The 18,827-nt window shown below is 41.2% G+C and overlaps 1 protein-coding gene and 1 pseudogene across 1 annotated transcript; both read left to right on the top strand.

Moving 5' to 3' along the window:
• Positions 1–378: 378 nt before the first annotated feature.
• Positions 379–5,667, top strand: LOC139412336 (protein DGCR6-like; annotated as a pseudogene).
• Positions 5,668–6,769: 1,102 nt separating this feature from the next.
• On the top strand, positions 6,770–18,570 carry LOC139410848 (cationic amino acid transporter 4-like). Its single transcript, XM_071156421.1, has 5 exons — positions 6,770–6,886; positions 8,020–9,076; positions 9,273–9,991; positions 13,588–13,696; positions 15,642–18,570. Exons 2-5 carry the CDS (start codon positions 8,095–8,097, stop codon positions 15,857–15,859), a joined length of 2,028 nt encoding a protein of 675 aa, XP_071012522.1. The 5' UTR covers positions 6,770–6,886; positions 8,020–8,094; the 3' UTR covers positions 15,860–18,570.
• Positions 18,571–18,827: the final 257 nt, after the last annotated feature.

Below are 18,827 nucleotides of genomic sequence, written 5' to 3'. Positions count from 1 at the left end.
GTTGGTGGCACCTTCATTGGGGAGGACAGGCTTGTTTGTGGTAATAGCTGGAGCAGAATTAGTGAGATGAACATAGTGGGATGAACATAGTTTCCATGTGTTTGATGCCATTCCATTTGCTCTGTTCCAGCCATTATTATGAACCGTCATCCTCTCAGCAGTCTTCTGTGGTTCCAAGGATTTGGTTTAGACTTTTTTATCCTTTCACAGGCAGAGCATCCGAGCATCAGTCGCTAGCCTCCAACTACAGCAGGAATGCACACTATTTTGTGTATACTGCATTTTGATGAACTTCTAAAGATAACTGTAGCTAGGTACCTATGTGGTTCCTCAAAGCTTTTACAGTAAAGGGTTTGCTAAATGCTAATAACCTATGCTATGGCTGAGAGTAAAGCTAGCTAGCTAGCAAGCATGTTTGATTGCTAGCACGGAGCTAGCTGAGAAAACTAAACTCCCATACATCAGAACTACAAACACTTATCAAAGATTTGCCCAGGTAACCATCCCAACCCAGCATCATTGGAGAATCTCAATTGCATTTCCTTCATTTCTCGCTTCCTCTCTCCTCGCCGCCTCCACATTTTAAAACCCATTGGATGAGAAGGTCAGATGTCCCTTCCCATAGACCTTTTGCTTTGAGAAGGTGAGGAGAGAGGGCACGAGGAATCAAGAAAATTCAATTGAGATTCTCCCTGTGTCTTACGTGCGTTCATGGTTCCTAACTATTTACAGTTGTTAGATGTCAGAAGCATGTCAGAATTTTTTTATTGGACAAGTTTAGGTAGAACCACGCCATTTCGGTCATTTTGGTTCCTAGTGAATAGGGAGTTACAGAAACGTGACTTGACCTCTGTTTCCAGGTCCAGGAAGTAATCTCTGTTTATTGTTTTTACCCCCATGTCCAGCTCCTTCCAGCAGCGCCTATCCTACACCACACTGAGTGACCTGGCTCTGAGACTCATAGATGGAACAGTGTATGATATAGTTTAGGGACTCCTGGATGTCCAGCACCTGAATCTGTACAACCAGAGACAAAATCTGCACTGTGAGCATCAAGGTCTCTCTGTCTTTCTCTCTGTCTTTAGGTTTCACATGTTCTCTGTCTTATCAAAAAAACACTTGAGTGTATGTTAGTGTGGCATTATACAAGGGATCTGAGGGATTTCACCGTTACAATGTCTCAATATTATCTTCCTCATGCCCAGTACTCAAGCAGGATTTGATTCGTAAGCATAAAGAAACCCTGCAGGTTTGCAAGTCACATTGTAGTTATGAAAACAAATAGACAAGGAGAAACAGGAGTATGGAATTGACAAAGCATCATACCATTATTAAAATTCAGTTTGTGGACTGACTGCAAACACATGTTATTGATGTGCTGTTAAATGATCCCAAACATCCTTCTATATCACAACCACAGAACTGATTTCTATTGTTCATGTCTGAGGACATCATTGTCTCTATCAGGCTCTGGAGATTCAAGTGAGAGAGGAACAGATGATGGATGACAAGATTTTGGTGGAGATGGACCAAAAGGTTATAAACCAGCAGAACACCAGGGTTCTAAGTAACCACCAATCAGTTGAATCAACACTTTGTAAATGTACATTCTAGTGCATATGGCAGATACATGAACACAATGATGCAATGTCCTTGTGTGCCTCTGTAACAGATACCCAGCAAAGACAAGAAGACTGGTCTCTGCATCAGTGTAACAGATGTGATCGTACTTCGTCGGTAGACACAAGTTTTGTAGTGATTCCTATATTGTTTATGTAAAGAATATTTTTTAGTCTGTGGTGTGTAAAGAGGAGCAAACAGACACTGCACTTGACACATTTATGAAATTGCTTATTCCAGTTACTAATAAGCATGCACACATTAAGAAAATGACTGTAAAAACTGTTAAATCCCTGTGGATTGATGAGGATTTATAAAATGGTATGGTTGAGAGGGATGAGGCAAAAGGAATGGCAAATAAGTCAGGCTACACAACCGATTGGAAAATGTATTGCAAATTGAGAAATCATGTGACTAAACTGAATAAAAAGAAGAAGAAACTACACTATGAAACAAAGATAAATGACATAAAGAATGATAGTAAAAAGCTTTGGAGCACCTTAAATTACATTTTGTGGGAAAAAAGCTAACTCAGCTCCATCAAACTTAGCGATGCCATGCCAGCAACAAATGCTGACACTACACATCCAAGTATACAGTATCTGACCAAATTATGAAAGACAAGCATTGTAATTTTGCATTCCATAAAGTAAAATACACCTTATGGAACAGCGGGGACTGTGAAGCAACACAAACAGGCACAGACACATGCATACACACACACACACACGATAACATGCACACTAGATTGTACTGTAGATATGTGGTAATGGTGGAGTAGGGGCCTGATGGCACACAGTGTGTTGTGAAATCTGTGAATGTATTGTTATGTTTTTAAAGCTGTATGAACTGCCTTTATTTAGCTGGACCCCAGGAAAAGGTTAGCTGCTGGCAGCAACTAATGGGGATCCATAATAAATACAAATACATTAGATGTGCAGGACAACACTATGTTGATGGCTGTAGATTCGTGATTTGTCTGTTAGCATGGAAATAACTGCATTAGCAGGGGCTAATGCGACATTACATCTCAAGCATGCTAGCTAACTCGCTCTTACACAACAACATACAAAGGCACATCGGTCACGTTCTGACCTTAGTTCCTTTGTTTTGTCTTTGTTTTAGTATGGTCAGGGCGTGAGTTGGGGTGGGCAGTCTATGTTCTTTTTTCTATGATTTGGGATTTCTGTGTTTGGCCTGGTATGGTTCTCAATCAGAGGCAGCTGTCAATCGTTGTCCCTGATTGAGAACCATACTTAGGTAGCCTGTTTTCACCCTTGAGTTGTGGGTGATTATTTTCTGTTCTGTGTATTCACCGTACAAGACTGGTTCGTTTCGTTCGTTGTCACTTTATTGTTTTGTTTCAGTGTTCGATTGTTCTATTAAATCAATATGGACACTTACCACGCTGCGCTTTGGTCCTCCGATCCTTCCTACTACTCCTCCTCGTCAGAAATGTGTTTACATCCCTGTCAGTGAACATTTTATCCTTCAACAAGAAAATTCATCCACCTAACAGGTGTGTCATATCAAAAAGCTGATTAAACGGCATGATCATTACACAGGTGCACCTTGTGCTGGGGCCAATAAAAGGCCTCTCTAAAATGTGCCATTTTGTCACACAACACAATGCCATAGATGTCTCAAGTTTTGTAGGAGCGTGCAATTAGCATGCTGACTACAAGAATGTCCACTAGAGCTGTTGACAGAGAATTTAATGTTAATTTCTCTACCATAATCCGCCTCCAATGTCATTTTTGAGAATTTGGCAGTACGTCCAACCGACCTTCACAACCGCAGACCACATGAATGGCGTTGTGTGGGCGAGCAGCTTGCTGATGTCAAAGTTGTGAACAATGAGCCCCATGTTACAGACAATGAACACATTTACATTTTAGTGATGTCATTTTGAATGCACAGAGATACCGTGACGAGACCCTGAGGCCCATTGTCGTGCCGTTAATCAGCCGCCATCCCCTCATGTTTCAGCATGATATTGCACGGCCCCATGTCGCAAGGATCTGTACACAATTCCTGGAAGGAGAAAATGTCTCAGTTCTTCCATGGCACGTGTACTCACCAGACATGTCACCCATTAAACATGTTTTGGATGCTCTGGATCGATGTGTACAACATTAATTAATTCCTTGTGCTGTTGGACTACTAAATGCAAAGTAAATTGTATCGGTATATGTACTTATCTATCTAGTGCAGTTGGGACAGTGGTTGTTTGTGAGTGAATCAATTAATGTCCTCTATGTTGTTAGTGTATGCAACATGATGGACTGACTGGTTTAAATGTGTATGATGTTAGAATGTATGTGTATGTGATTATTTTAATGGAGGTGATGCCAAACAAATGTCCATCCTAGATGGACAATTAAGTTTTATTCTATTCTATTCTACTCTCGTCAATATCCAGCAACTTCACACAGCCATTATAGAGGAGCGGGACAACATTTTACAGGCCACAATCAACAGCCTGATCAACTCTATGTGAAGGAGACGTGTTGCGCTGCATGAGGCAAATGGTGGTCACACCAAACACTGACTGGTTTTCTGATCCACCGCCCCTACCTTTAGTTAAAGGTATTTGTGACCAACAGATGCATATCTGTACTTCCAGTCTTGTGAAATCCATAGATTAGGGCCTAATGAATGTATTTAAATTGACTGATTTCCTTATATAAACTGAAACTCAGTAAAATCTTTGAAATTGTTGCATGTTGTGTTTATATTTTTTTCAGTATGCATATAGAGTACCAGTCACAAGTTTGGACACATCTACTCATTCAAGGGTTTTTCTGCAAAGGATAAGTTCATTACCAGCCCAAATAAATGCTTCACAGAGTTCAAGTAACAGACACATCTCAACATCGACTGTTCAGAGGAGACTACGTGAATCAGGCCTTCATGGTCGAATTGCTGCAATGTTTTGTGAGACGCATAGTAGGTGAACGGATGATCTCCGCATGTGTGGTTCCCACGATGAAGTATGGAAGAGGTGTGATAATGTGGGGGTGCTTTGCTGGTGAAACTGCAATGATTTATTTAGAATTCAATGCACACTTAACCAGCATGGCTACCACAACATTTTGCAGCAATATGCCATCCCGTCAAGAAGGAGAGTGATCAAATGACCTGGCCTCCACAATCACCTGATCTCAACCCAATTGAGATGGTTTTGGATAAGTTGGACTGCAGAGTGAAGAAAAAAGCATCCAATAAGTGCTCAGAATATGTGGGAACTTCTTCAAGACGGTTGGAAAACCATTCCAGGTGAAGCTGGTTGAGAGATTGCCAAGAGTATGCAAATCTGTCATCCTGGCAAAGGCTGGATAAATATAAAATATATTTTGATTTGTTTAACACTTTTTTGGTTACTACATGATTCCATATGTGTTATTTCATAGTTTTGGTGTTTTCACTATTATCCTACAATGTATAAAATATTAAAAATGAAGAAAAACCAGTGAATGAGTTGTGTCCAAACTTTTGACTGGTACATTTCCTACATAATCTCATACTCATAACCAGATGTCTATTCTACCAAATATGATAGATGTAGTTTGTTATCATTCTAGTGTTGAAGTAATCTTGATTTTTTTAGTGAAATATGTGCCTTGAGTCCTAAAGAGAAAGGATTTGTAGTTTAAAGTGTTGGAAGCTAAGTGCACTGCCAGCGGGGTCAAGGGGTGAAACACAGATTGCAGTGTAGGAAAATGTCCAATAGATGGTGGTAGAGTCTCTCTGTCTCCACAATTGAAATAGCCTCGCTACACTACAGGATTAGCCAAAGAAGACCATTATTGTAGGGTTTAAGCTGTTTCACTGGAAGCATATCCTAGAGGCAGTAGAGTGCAAGCCACTTTTAAGTGTTTTTGGGCGTGTGCCATGTGTAAAATTCTTCTTCTTGCAGAACTGCGCTGCTCATTGACAATAATGGCTCGGAGGTTTCATGTTCCCTTCTTGTCATTTGAGGAGTTGACAATGCAGATGAACCGGCTCAAAAGGATACTTAAACTTCTACAGAAAGAGTCCAAGTAAGGAGGCCTGTCCTGAGAGATAGACAGACTGATAGACAGGGTCTGATTGTGTGAAAGCACTGGATACTAAAGAGCATATCCAAGAGTGGATAGACACAAGAGCATCCTGTCCTCTTGTTAGTGAGAGCTTGAGCAGGGCTCAGGATACACATTCTCTTCCAACATGTTGAGGTTCATGTCCTCGGGGGCTGTGTGTGTTCTGTTCAATGCACATGGAAACCAAGAAGTTGTATTTCTTTGTGAATCTATGTAGAAATGACTGGTTATGGATGACAATGGGGCTGTGAAGAGAGTGCAGGAATTTGAAGAATCACTGAAGGCTGTAGATACTTTTGCATTTGTGTTGCCACTCAGTCACACAGATGCAAAATGGAAATAAGTAATCTTATCCATCCAACTTATCATGTTTGTGATATTTTTTTTTACAAAGATGTTATTCATGTTTACCATGATTTTGCCCTCTGTAAAATGTGATCATGAAGTAAAAGGTATTAATTTGATTGTGACTCATTGTTTCATTATTAGTCTAGTTGAGTGACAATAGGCAAAACATTGGGTAAAGGGTATTTAAATGTACTAGTACTATACAATCTTAGATGATTTGAATGTCATTTGTATGCTGATACTGTAGCATCCAGTTATTGTTATTATGGTAGATGAAAACCAACCCTTTTGACAACTTTACTTTAGGCATATGTTACCGTGCAGTCAAAAACGTGATTGTCCTGTGTTTTATATATTTCCACTCTAAAATAATACTGTGAAATTGTGATAATGATAATGCTCGTTTAGCATAAGAGCTGTTTGCAATTTCAGCCTGATTTGTGGGATGAAGTTTTGGCCATCAGGCTTGCCCTCCCACTCAGACCACTACCAGACAGTCTTAGCTAAATTCTTGCTTGGGAAATTGCTCTTTGCTAAAAAGCTATTGAAAACAATCACAATAAGGTACTTCATTGTTACCCAGAAATTATTTGAAATTAAGATAAAAACGGCTGCATTGGACCTTTAAACGCTGGCCTTGCGCGTGACCTTATCTGATGGCTGATCCCGTCGTCATCAGATGAACAATAAACTACTGTGCCTTTAAGAATCGAGAGCTCAGCTCTCTATCCTCTCGTTCTCCATCTCCACCTTTCTCCCTGTCTGTCGTTGAGGGTTTCAAAGGATATCAACCGGGCCTGAGATAGGCTACTCATAAGCGATATTCAGCATTTAAGGTAAACAAATGTTTTTATTTGTTACCATATTAGAACGTTTTTTAAATCAAATAAATTAGACTATATATGCAGAATAGCAGTAATGGTAGAGTTTCTCCCCTGGCTTTTGCCATAATCTACCTATTACAACACCTTGTTCGTGCCATAATAAAACATATATATAAAACGCAGACAAGTACAATTTCATAGAATAATCAGCCATCGCCATCGCTTTATTGAAATAGCCTCTCATTAATAACATTTGTATGAGTTTCCATTTTGTTATAAATTATTAATGTAGCTGGCTTTTGTAAAAACGACGCACTTAAAGCGATTCATTCTCGCCATGACTCCACAATTATTACACGAATCGCAGTTATTATGGAGGACGGATGTATGGTCGTTTCACTTTGTATCAGTGTTTATTTCAGTAGGGAATAAAAGCTTTACGTAATGTATTTCTTGCATTAAGGGCGGCAGAACTCGCCATATGCCTGCCGTACGCAGTAATTGGAAACGGCACATCAAAAAGAGTCGGATCCCGGGCTGGTCCCATTCTATCGCATAAAGCGTAGCCTTTGATGATTGATTTTGGCTCCACCGCGTTTAACCTACCCAAATAGTTGTGTGTTCGGTTGGGTACTTTTATTTTCTGAGATATCGGACACTTTTAGTCTTCGCAGGATGAAAGCGGAATATACCCTTACATAGGCTACAATAGGATATTACCTTCAACGTTAGTCTTCAAGTGAAAAGAAGACGTGTCAAACAGTCAGAGCAGATCAAACAGATCTCTTTTTCATGGGCAGTTATTAATCAGTAATAGACAAAATGATATCTTTCAAAACATGTATTAAATTGCATACTTTATAGATATGCCTATTTATAGATTTTACATTACTCAGATAGTCCTAACTGAAATGTATCAAGCTATCCTAATAAGCCAAGTTGAAGAATATTCGTCTTCAATTCTAAAAATAGAAAAGCAATAGTTTCCACCTTCCACTTGGTAAGGGCAGAGGTGTAATACAACATGCTCAGAGATAGGCAGCAGTGGTGAGGGGATGGAGTCATTCAGATAAAGGTTAGATGAAGCCACAGGTCACAGGCTTTGTCCCTGTATGATGGTATGTATTTGTATTTTTGTCTCTCAGGTCAATTGATCAGGAGGAGAATGGATCCAGTTTGAGCATCTTGACTGATAAGTTGCCGAGTGTGATCCTGTAACCATGGCGACCTGTGGGCGTGGTTGTGTCCCGGCAGTGCGTTTCTGCCAAAGGCTGAACCGACTGAAGACCCTGGATGATGATTTGATGGTGACATCAATGAAGCGCTGCCTGACCATGGTGGACCTGGCCCTGCTGGGTGTTGGGGGCATGGTGGGCTCTGGTCTCTACGTCCTGACAGGCACTGTGGCCAAGGACACCGCGGGACCTGCCGTGGTCCTCTCCTTCCTCATAGCAGGCATCGCCTCCCTGATGGCCGCCCTCTGCTATGCTGAGTTCGGAGCTCGCGTGCCCAGAACGGGCTCAGCCTACATGTTCACCTATGTTTCTTGTGGAGAAATATGGGCCTTTCTCATTGGCTGGAACGTAGTGTTGGAGTACATGATTGGTGGGGCCGCGGTGGCACGGGCGTGGAGTGGTTACCTGGACTCCATGTTTAACCACACTATCCAGAACTACACAGAGAACCACATAATGAAGTGGAATGTTCCCTATATCGCCCACTACCCTGACCTGCTGGCCGCCGGGATTCTAGTGGTTGCCACCATCTTCATAACCTTCGGAGTGCGAGTCTCTTCTTGGCTCAACCACATCTTCTCCGCTGTTAGTCTGGTTGTCATACTCTTCATCTTGGTGTTTGGCTTCGTGCTGGCCGATCCAGTCAACTGGAGCCAGAAAGAAGGAGGTTTTGCACCGTTCGGTGTGTCTGGGGTTATGGCAGGCACAGCCACCTGCTTTTACGCATTTGTTGGCTTCGATGTGATTGCAGCCTCCAGCGAGGAGGCTAAGAACCCCCAGCGAGCCATTCCTATGGCCACAGCCATCTCCTTGTGCATGGCAGCCACAGCCTACATCCTGGTCTCCACTGTCCTCACTCTCATGGTGCCCTGGCACTCCCTCGATCCCAACTCAGCTCTGTCTGACGCCTTCTTCCGCCGAGGCTACAGCTGGGCTGGCTACATCGTGGCAGTAGGGTCCATCTGTGGTAAGTGTCTCTTGAAAGACTTAACCACTGTAACAACACCAATGTATCATGTCATTGAGTTTCTTTGGGTCAGTTGATGATATAATTGATTGAAGGGCAAATGTGTATGACTTTTATTTATCTTGACTTCATACAGTAGCTCTCTGTTTTGATTGCATTGATGATCATGTGACTATCTGTCCATCCCCTCTTCCAGCCATGAACACAGTGCTCCTCAGCAACCTCTTCTCCCTCCCTCGGATTGTTTACGCTATGGCGGAGGATGGCCTCTTCTTCGCCTTCTTCGCCAAGGTCAACCCTGTCACCAAGGTCCCTGTGAATGCCATCTTGGTGTTTGGCCTCCTCATGGCCGTCATGGCCCTCATCTTTGACCTGGAGGCCCTGGTCCAGTTCCTGTCCATCGGCACCCTCCTGGCCTACACCTTTGTGGCAGCCAGTGTCATTGTGCTGCGCTTCCAGCCTGAGAAGGAGAAGACCAGTTCCAAGGCTAACTCCACTACCTCCCCTAACACCAACTACAACCCAGAGCCCTCACCCGAAGCCTCCGAGTCCCAGATCATAGCTCAGGACAGCGGGGAGCTGAAGGAGTATGAGTCCTTCTCAGACAAGCTACAGCTGGTGGAGATGCAGAAGACCAGGGAACGCAGCGCCCCAGGGGTGTTGAAGGCCCGCTGGGAGCCCTACCTGGGAAGGTTGCTAGGGGACTTTGAGCCGGGGGAGGTGGTGGCCTTCTCTGTGCTGGCGGTGATGGTGAGCTCTGTGTCCCTCTGTGCCGTTTTTGTGTTTGGGAGTAACCAGCTGCAGCTGCCTACGTGGAGCTTCGCCGTGCTAATATTGGTGTTTGGCTCAACCTTCCTCCTCAGCCTGGTCGTCATATATGCCCATGAACCACATATCAACACCAAAACCTTCCAGGTGAGCCAAACAAATTCTCAGTTTTTCATTTTATGCCCAATGTGTAAATGCAAAGCAGCAACTTTGTTGACTTTTACTTTATTGTATATGCCTACACATAAAGTTAGGGAAGCAGAACTAAACCCTCGCCTTAGAATTATTAGTTGTATAACGTTGTCTGCCTGCAGAGTTTCAAGCAGACCACCATAGTCCCTATGCTCAAGAATTCCAAGGTAACCTGTCTAAATGACTATCGCCCCATAGCACTCACATCTGTAGCCATGAAATGCTTTGAAAGGCTGGTCATGACTCACATCAACACCATCATCAAATCAATCAATCAAATGTATTTATAAAGCCTTTCTTACATCAGCTTATGTCACAAAGTTCTGTAAAGAAACCCAGCCTAAAACCCCAAACAGCAAGCAATGCAGGTGTAGAAGCACGGTGGCTAGGAAAAACTCCCTAGAAAGGCCAGAACCTAGGAAGAAACCTAGAGAGGAACCAGGCTATGAGGGGTGGCCAGTCCTCTTCTGGCTGTGCCGGGGGGAGATTATAACAGAACATGGGCAAGATGTTCAAATGTTCATAGATGACCAGCTGGGTCAAAAAATAATCACAGTGTTTGTAGAGGGTGCAACAGGTCCGCACCTCAGGAGTAAATGTCAGTTAGCTTTTCATAGCCGATCATTCAGACTATCCTCTACTAGAGGTCGACTGATTATGATTTCTCAACGCCGATACCGATTATTGGAGGACCAAAAAAAGCTGATACCGATTAATCGGACGATTAAAAAAAAATGTATTTGTAATAATGACAATTACAACAATACTGAATTAACTTATTTTAACTTAATATAATACATCAATAAAATCTATTTAGCCTCAAGTAGATAATGAAACATGTTCAATTTGGTTTAAATAATGCAAAAACAAAGTGTTGGAGAAGAACGTAAATGTGCAATATGTGCTATGTAAGAAAGCTAATGTTTCAGTTCCTTGCTCAGAACATGAGAACATATGAAAGCTGGTTGTTCCTTTTAACATGAGTCTTCAATATTCCCAGGTAAGAAGTTTTAGGTTGTAGTTATTATAGGACTATTTCCCTCTATATCATTTGTATTTCATTAACCTTTGACTATTGGATGTTCTTATAGGCACTTTAGTATTGCCAGTGTAACAGTATAGCTTCCGTCCCTCTCCTCGCTCCTCCCTGGGCTCGAAACAGCAACACAACGACAACAGCCACCACATCAAAGCGGTACCCATGCAGAGCAAGGGAAACAACCACCCCAAGGCTCAGAGCGAGTGAAGTTTGAAACGCTATTAGCGCGCACTAACTAGCCAGCCATTTCACTTCGGTCACACCAGCCCGGGAGTTGATAGGTTTGAAGTCATAAACAGCGCAATGCTTGACGCACAAGGAAGAGCTGCTGGCAAAACACAGAAAGTGCTGTTTGAATGAATGTTTACACTCCTGCTTCTGCCTACCACCAGTCAGTCAGATACTTAGATACTTGTATGCTCAGTCAGATTATATGCAACACAGGACACGCTTGATAATATCTAGTAATATCAACAACCATGTGTAGTTAACTAGTGATTATGATTGATTGATTTTTATAAGATACGTTTAATGCTAGCTAGCAATTTACCTTGGTTTACTGTATTTGCGTAACAGGCAGTCTCCTTGTGGAGTGCAACGAGAGAGAGGCAGGTCTCGTTATTGCGTTTGACTAGTTAACTGTAAGGTTGCAAGATTGGATCCCCCGAGCTGACAAGGTGAAAATCTGTCTTTCTGCCCCTGAACGAGGCAGTTAACCCACCGTTCCTAGGCCGTCATTGAAAATAAGAATGTGTTACAGGTCTGTGAGAGCCAGAAATCTTGCTTGTTTGTAGGTGACCAAATACTTATTTTCCACCATAATTTGCTAATAAATTCATAAAAAATCCTACAATGTGATTTTCTGGATTTTTTTTCTCTCATTTTGTCTGTCATAGTTGAAGTGTACCTATGATGAAAATTACAGGCCTCTCTCATCTTTTTAAGTGGGAGAACTTGCACAATTGGTGGCTGACTAAATACTTTTTTGCCCCACTGTATATATTTATAAAATCGGCAAATCGGCGCCCAAAAATACAGATTTACGATTGTTATGAAAACTTGAAATCGGCCCTAATTAATCGGCCATTCGGAACAGTATCTTCACAAGGTCCTTTGCTGTTGTTCTGGGATTGATTTGCACTTTTCGCACCAAAGTACGTTCATCTCTAGGAGACAGAACGCGTCTCCTTCCTGAACTGTAACTATCTGCATTGACCCTTTTTTAATTGACTTTTTTTACACATACGCTGTTACTACTGTTTAATATCTGTCACTTTATTCCCAGTTATATGTACATATCTACCTCAAATACCTCGTACCCCTGCACATCAGCTCAGTACTGGTACCCTGTGTACACTGACTATACAAAACATTCAGAGCACCTGCTCTTTCCATGATACAGACTGACCAGGTGAATCCAGATGAAAGCTATGATCCATTATTGATGTCACTTGTTAAATCCACTTCAGTCAGTGTAGATGAAGTGGAGGAGACAGGTTAAAGAAGCATTTTTAAGCCTATATACAATCGAGACATGTATTGTGTATGTGTGCCATTCAGAGTGTGAATGGGCAAGACACAAAATGTAAGTGCCTTTATGGTAGTAGATGCCAGGCGCACCAGTTTGTCAAGAACTGCAACGCTGCTGGGTTTTTCACACTCAACATTTGCCCGTGTGTATCAACAATGTTCCACCACCCAAAGGACATCCAGCCAACTTGACACAACTGTGGGAAGCATTGGAGTCAACATGGGCCATCATTCCTGTGGAACGCGTTCAACACCTTGTAGAGTTCATGCCCTGAAGTTGTTCCTAATGTTTGGTATACTCAGTGTATATAGCCAAGTTATCGTTACTCATTGCATATTTACTGTTACTTTTCTATTATTTATCTATTCTCTTTCTCTCTGCATTGTTGGGAAGGGCCCATAAGTAAGCACTTCACTGTTAGTTTACTCCTGAAGTTTACGAAGCATGTGACAAATAGCATTTTATTTGAGCCTGTTATATTTCCCTAAGTCTTTATGTAGTTATGATAAATTAAGAATACTCTGTGTGTTTTAAGACTTTTTTGTAGCTGTCTCTCCACCTTTAGATACTGTATGCTAAATTCTACTCCGTCTGACTCAAGCTAGGAACTGCAACATTTAATGTGACATTTTCACCCAGCTCTGAAGCTGAGTCACAGCAGACACTCACTCTCTGCCGTGTGGTTGATCTGCTCTTCATACAAAATAAAAGCTGTTTCTGTGTGCTCAAGCAGGGCCCACGTTCCCTCTGGAACTAACCTAATATAAAATCTTGTCATGAAGACCTGATCATTCTTTTGAATTATATTAAGTACTCCTATTGGGACTTTTAATATTTTAGTCAAGACTAGTGGTCTTTTAGGCTCTCCAACCTCCTTTTCTTCCACGACAAACACTTATTGAATTAAGGAAGGCATTGATTATTTGACACATTTTAATACATATCAGAATGATGGTTGTTTGCTGTTGTAATTTTTCCTAGGTACCCTTGGTCCCATTCATCCCTGGTGCAAGCATCCTCATGAATGTGTTCCTAATGCTGAAGCTCAGCCCCATGACCTGGATCCGCTTTACCGTATGGGTGGCTGCAGGTAAGATTACTTCCACTAATGGCACAAATGTGTGTTGTGTGAGGACCATGTGCTATGTAGCGCAGACACGTCCTGTAAACCAAACATCATGTCAGACAGAACTGGAACTGTTGCCTTCAGTGGTTGAAATACTGTGCCTCTTAACCTAAATGATGGACAAATAGTATGGATACTTATTACTGGTTGATCATAGACAACAGGATATGAAACAGGGTTTTATTAAATTATTAGTACATAGCACATGTTTGTATTAAAATATATGCAGGTTACTTTGTGTTTACAGAGAGTAAACCTACCAAGTAAGTCAACTGGAGTGAGTTAACCTTTTCCTAGCCTGCGCCTGGTGCAGTTAGAAGATATTTAGGCTACATAGTGCATTGATGTGAATCACACTGCTGCTCTCTAATTTATTTGCGCCTTACATATTGTGGTTGTTGTGGATGGCTGTTCACAAATGTATATACTGTGTATTTTAACCCAATAATGGTTCAATTGAAGAAGTTTAAACTGCTTATCAATCATTGTTTTTGCGGTCAGTAGTGCATTCATTACGGAAACCATTTACTGTTTAAGAACCAAATGGAAGCAAACAGAGCAAAACTAGAGTTTCTGTTGGACAAAGTCAGGTAGGTCCCGCCCTGTTTTGTTCTGTTTGCTTCTGTTTAAGAAACGTTTTGCAACAGAATCGGAGTAATGAATATGCCCCAGTGGACAGACAGTGAAAAAAGCACTCTTGCAACAGCTGCAGTGCAGATCCTAGCCTATGGAATAAAAGTTTGAGTTCATCCCTTCTAAACTGCCCCGTGGTATTGTGCTCCATTATTGTAAAAAACAAGTTTAATTTAAGAAGACCACTAGTGGGACTTTTATTCTCTTCATGGAAATTACCATCTAGTTTTTCACATGCAAATAAGCACTTAGTGCTCAAAGCACGCTATTCCGAGGGCTGCATTTTGTTGCAGTTCAAAGCAATGGGCCTTATCAGACTTCCATGACAACAAAATCAAAAACAACAGATTAGGCTGATTAGTCCTTAGTTTTGGGGTTATGCTCAGATAAAACAATTTGGCTGATCTATATTTTCATCTTTTCAATTCATATTCTTGAAGATCAATGGGTATTAAATTCATTGAAATGACTGGAAATCTGGCAGACCCAGTTATAAAGATATATAAAGATATAGCCTAATCGTATTATCTGTAGTAGAAAGCAATGGGTTAGAAGAAGCCTACTGTACATAAACAACCCATAAAGAAAACTGCAACATCCATTTATGGCCAGCTATGTAAACTCTAACATTGATTTATCCTGCAATAAAGGTCATTCATTTTTGTCTTCTTCTAATGCTTCTTAAACAGGTTGATATTTATTGGGACGAGTCTTGTTCTTGAGGCAAAACGGAGCAATTTCTCCTAGATGGGTCAAGCTGCAAATTCAAAATTGGCTATATTGTAAAAATCTTTCATTTTGGTCTTCATTTAAGGTTAGGGCTAGGCATTAGGGTTATCAATGTGGTTAAGTTTAGGTTTTAAATCTCATTTTATGACTTTGTGCCAGCTACTAACCTGTGCCTCTTAAGGGGAAAGTAATCTAAAAGTAACAAAGTAATCTGATTACATTACTGAGTTTGGGAAATCCAGGCATTACGTTACTGATTGCAATTTTGTTCAGGTAGGCCTAACTAATAACTGTAATGGATTACGTTTAGAAAGTAACCTACCCAACCCTGCCTGTCTGCCTACAGAGGCTTCACAGGGAATATTGAACATGAAAGGGGCTGGGCCATGTCTAAGTAATCAATTCCTAGCACCATATTCCCGCTATAGCTGTGTCTTCTCAATGGATAAGCACATACAGTATGACAGTATAACAATAACAACAACATATTTGTGTGATTCTGTAAGCATGTGTTTTGGTCCTAACAGTATATGTTGCACCTCTCTAGGTCTACTGGTGTATTTTGGCTATGGGATATGGCACAGTAAGGAGGGCCTGAGGGAGCTGCAGCCCAAGGACATGGCTGCCAGGTACGTGGTGCTCCCTAGTGGCAGCCTGGTAGAGACAGTCCAGTCAGTGCAGCCGAACGGACACGGGGACGCCAGCGCCCTCCACACCACCCCCTCCCCCGCCCAGTCTGCTGAAGAGCAGCAGGCAAAGAGATGATGTGTGGGAACTAGGAAGGGAGCCATCTTTATTTCAGTGGGCCGTTTATCATCTATCTGCTCCTACTCATACATTACCTCACTCTCTTCTCCTCTGACTTCCCTCTCGTGACTGGCCTCATACAATCAGTGTGTACTGCCACAAGGCTGTGTTTCTCTGCGTTAGTAAGTACACATCACACAATGAGATTTACGCTCTCTCATTATGAAACATATTTATATTTATTTTTACATATTGTATCTCTTAATATGGGAACATAGTAATAAAGCTATCTAGCATTGTTTAGGATATTGCTATTGGTTATAATCACTGTATTTACAAAAAAAAAAGGTAGATAAACCAGCACAGGTGTTATTTCCTTGTTAGCATTTCTCTCAACTCCTCAATTGATCCGCTTTTTAATGTCTCTCAGTCACTCACAATTGAATGTGTTTGGAAGTAGGATGGTGCTTTTGGTCATAGCATACATTGAGTCATGTTGATAAGCTGCATTTTTCGTTTTGTAAGCACTGGAATGAATGGACCTTTGGTTACACACACCCATGTACAAACACATATTCACATTTGCTTTCTCTCGCACACACACACACACACACACACACACACACACACACACACACACACACACACACACACACACACACACACACACACACACACACACACACACACACACACACACACACACACACACACACACACACACACACACACACACACACACACACACACACACACACACACACACACACAAGCATTATTCTTGCCTGAGGAGAGACTAGGTTCTGTCAGTGGGTCATGTGGGTCCACTTACAACCCCTGGGACCACCTCAAGATCCCCCTCATTCCCCCGCACTAGTGGCTGCTCAGCCAAACGCAAATCATTTACATACATTTTCTATTTTAATGATTATTTCGGACTTGTTTCATGTAGTTTCTGAGCTGTGAAACTATTTTATCATTTTAATTTTGCATTTCACTGATGGCATTTCACACACATATTATGTTCTGTTTTGGGATGTTTTTGTACCTCGCTTCGTATCATAATGACCCGAATCCACTTGTTAATGTTCTCTGTCTCCATCACATGAGATTGTCACTCTCTTCTTCTAAGGCGGAGTTGGCCTTTCAACCTCTCACTTAATCCACTGACTCCCATCCAATGACCTCACTCACTCTTATGTGTCCCAGATTTTGCAATCAGCCTAATATCTACTAAGAATGGTTATTCCCCCAATGCACAAGAACTAGACAGCGACCCATTCCCCTTCTGTGTGCTAGCATGAGATTAGTTTATACAACCATCTAATATAAAAGCACCTGGATTATTTTAGCTATGGTTTTGTTCTCATTTCTCCTCATACACAACAGTGATAATGCGAGACGAGAGTTATAAACATGTGTTTTAATATATGCTTTTTGTAAGGCAAGCACAAACCCAGTTCATGATGTACCTGAACAGGGTATTTGGTGCTGCTGTTTAGAAGCATATTAACAAACAGGGATTGAGCGTTTTGTCAGACTATGCCAGCCATAGGACATCTCTTATCCTCATGAGACCTCTGTAATCCGACAGATTTGCAGCAGTCCCTGCGGTTGACCAATAGCTTGATCTAGATTACATACACGCACAGATCACTCTCACTCGCAGTGCTGGATTACACTGACCTCCTCAGAGAGGGATTGCACTCTCACACCCAGTTACTCACTACCCTGTCTGATAGCACAGTGTTCGAGAGGGCAGTAAGATGTCATGACAATGTAACGTTGTCTCAACGTGATAATCATAACATTCCCATAGCTAAAGTTTTCAGTCAAGTCCTGAGAACGGATTATTTTGTTACCTATAAGGTGTATATTTGTTTGTCACGTTTGGAGATTGCGGTAAACGTCTACCATTTATCTGTATAATAATAATGTAACTACAGCATTGCCTTGATGTTATTAGCGTTTTCTATATATCACAGTCCTTAGAATGATGAAAAATAAGCATGAGTCCCTCACTACCGGCTACCAACCTCACACGTGTCTGTAGCTCACCTTAGTGTTGTACTCAAAAATATGTTTGTTTTGTCTCTTATTTATCACTATTTATTAGTTATTGTAAACATACATTTGTATATGTAAATATATGACACAAGCAACCAATGGCCTTAAAGATGTTTTCATGAGTACAGAATGATTCCCAAAGCTTACGTGAAATCTAAACAACTTTAGTTGTTCAGGTAGCTTTTCACCTCTATCCAAGTAGTTTACCCTGTTATAATCTCAGTATTTATTCATAGGATATTATATTGTAAACTACTATATTCCATTCAATTGATTTCAACAACAGATACAGCCTTTGAAGTAATCAAATGTTGGTGGATGTGGGGATAACAAAATATTAAATTGATTTTTGTACAACTTTGCACATAGTTTAAGATTTTAACTGCAAACGACTGTATGTGTCTCTCTACCAGTGTGTCTCTGTTTTTCCTGCGTGGGCAAGTGACAGGTGTTGACACTATGGTGCTTTTGGCAAGCTGAACATTTCCTCACCTCGATGAGTTACGCTCTCTGTCTTGTGTGGCAGTAAGCACAATGCGCTATGGGCTCTGACTGTACCTATGTACTCTGTACTTACACATTCAAATTCTAAGTATTTTTTGTTGTATAAAGTCTAAAAGAAGCTGTGTTATTTCGTGACAAATAAATGTTTTGAAGCAGCATTCTGAATATTGTTATTATTACAGGGTTTCTTGCCCATACTATTAACGTAACAAAATGGATTATACACTGTCCATTTAGCTTTTCGAGATAAGTACTGTGTGTTAACAATTAGGCTAAATCAGTCTGTCAAGCAAGAGACAAGCATACCACAGGCAACATTAAAGACACACTCCAGCTACAGTATTTATTTTACTTTTTCCATTGAAAAATTATATTACAAGTATAAATAGAGTAAATTACACACACTTAAGGGTAA

Source organism: Oncorhynchus clarkii, chromosome 6, assembly GCF_045791955.1.
Source record: "Oncorhynchus clarkii lewisi isolate Uvic-CL-2024 chromosome 6, UVic_Ocla_1.0, whole genome shotgun sequence".
NCBI classification, from domain to species: Eukaryota; Metazoa; Chordata; class Actinopteri; order Salmoniformes; family Salmonidae; genus Oncorhynchus; species Oncorhynchus clarkii.
This window is presented reverse-complemented; position numbering and strand designations above follow the sequence as displayed.

Bases quoted from the DNA above. Each gene is read 5' to 3' on its own strand.
- LOC139410848 (XM_071156421.1), top strand. From the start codon at position 8,095: ATGGCGACCTGTGGGCGTGGTTGTGTCCCGGCAGTGCGTTTCTGCCAA. The intron at 9,077-9,272 runs GTAAGTGTCTCT...CCCCTCTTCCAG, and splicing joins GGCAGTAGGGTCCATCTGTG to CCATGAACACAGTGCTCCTC. The intron at 13,697-15,641 runs GTAAGATTACTT...GCACCTCTCTAG, and splicing joins TACCGTATGGGTGGCTGCAG to GTCTACTGGTGTATTTTGGC.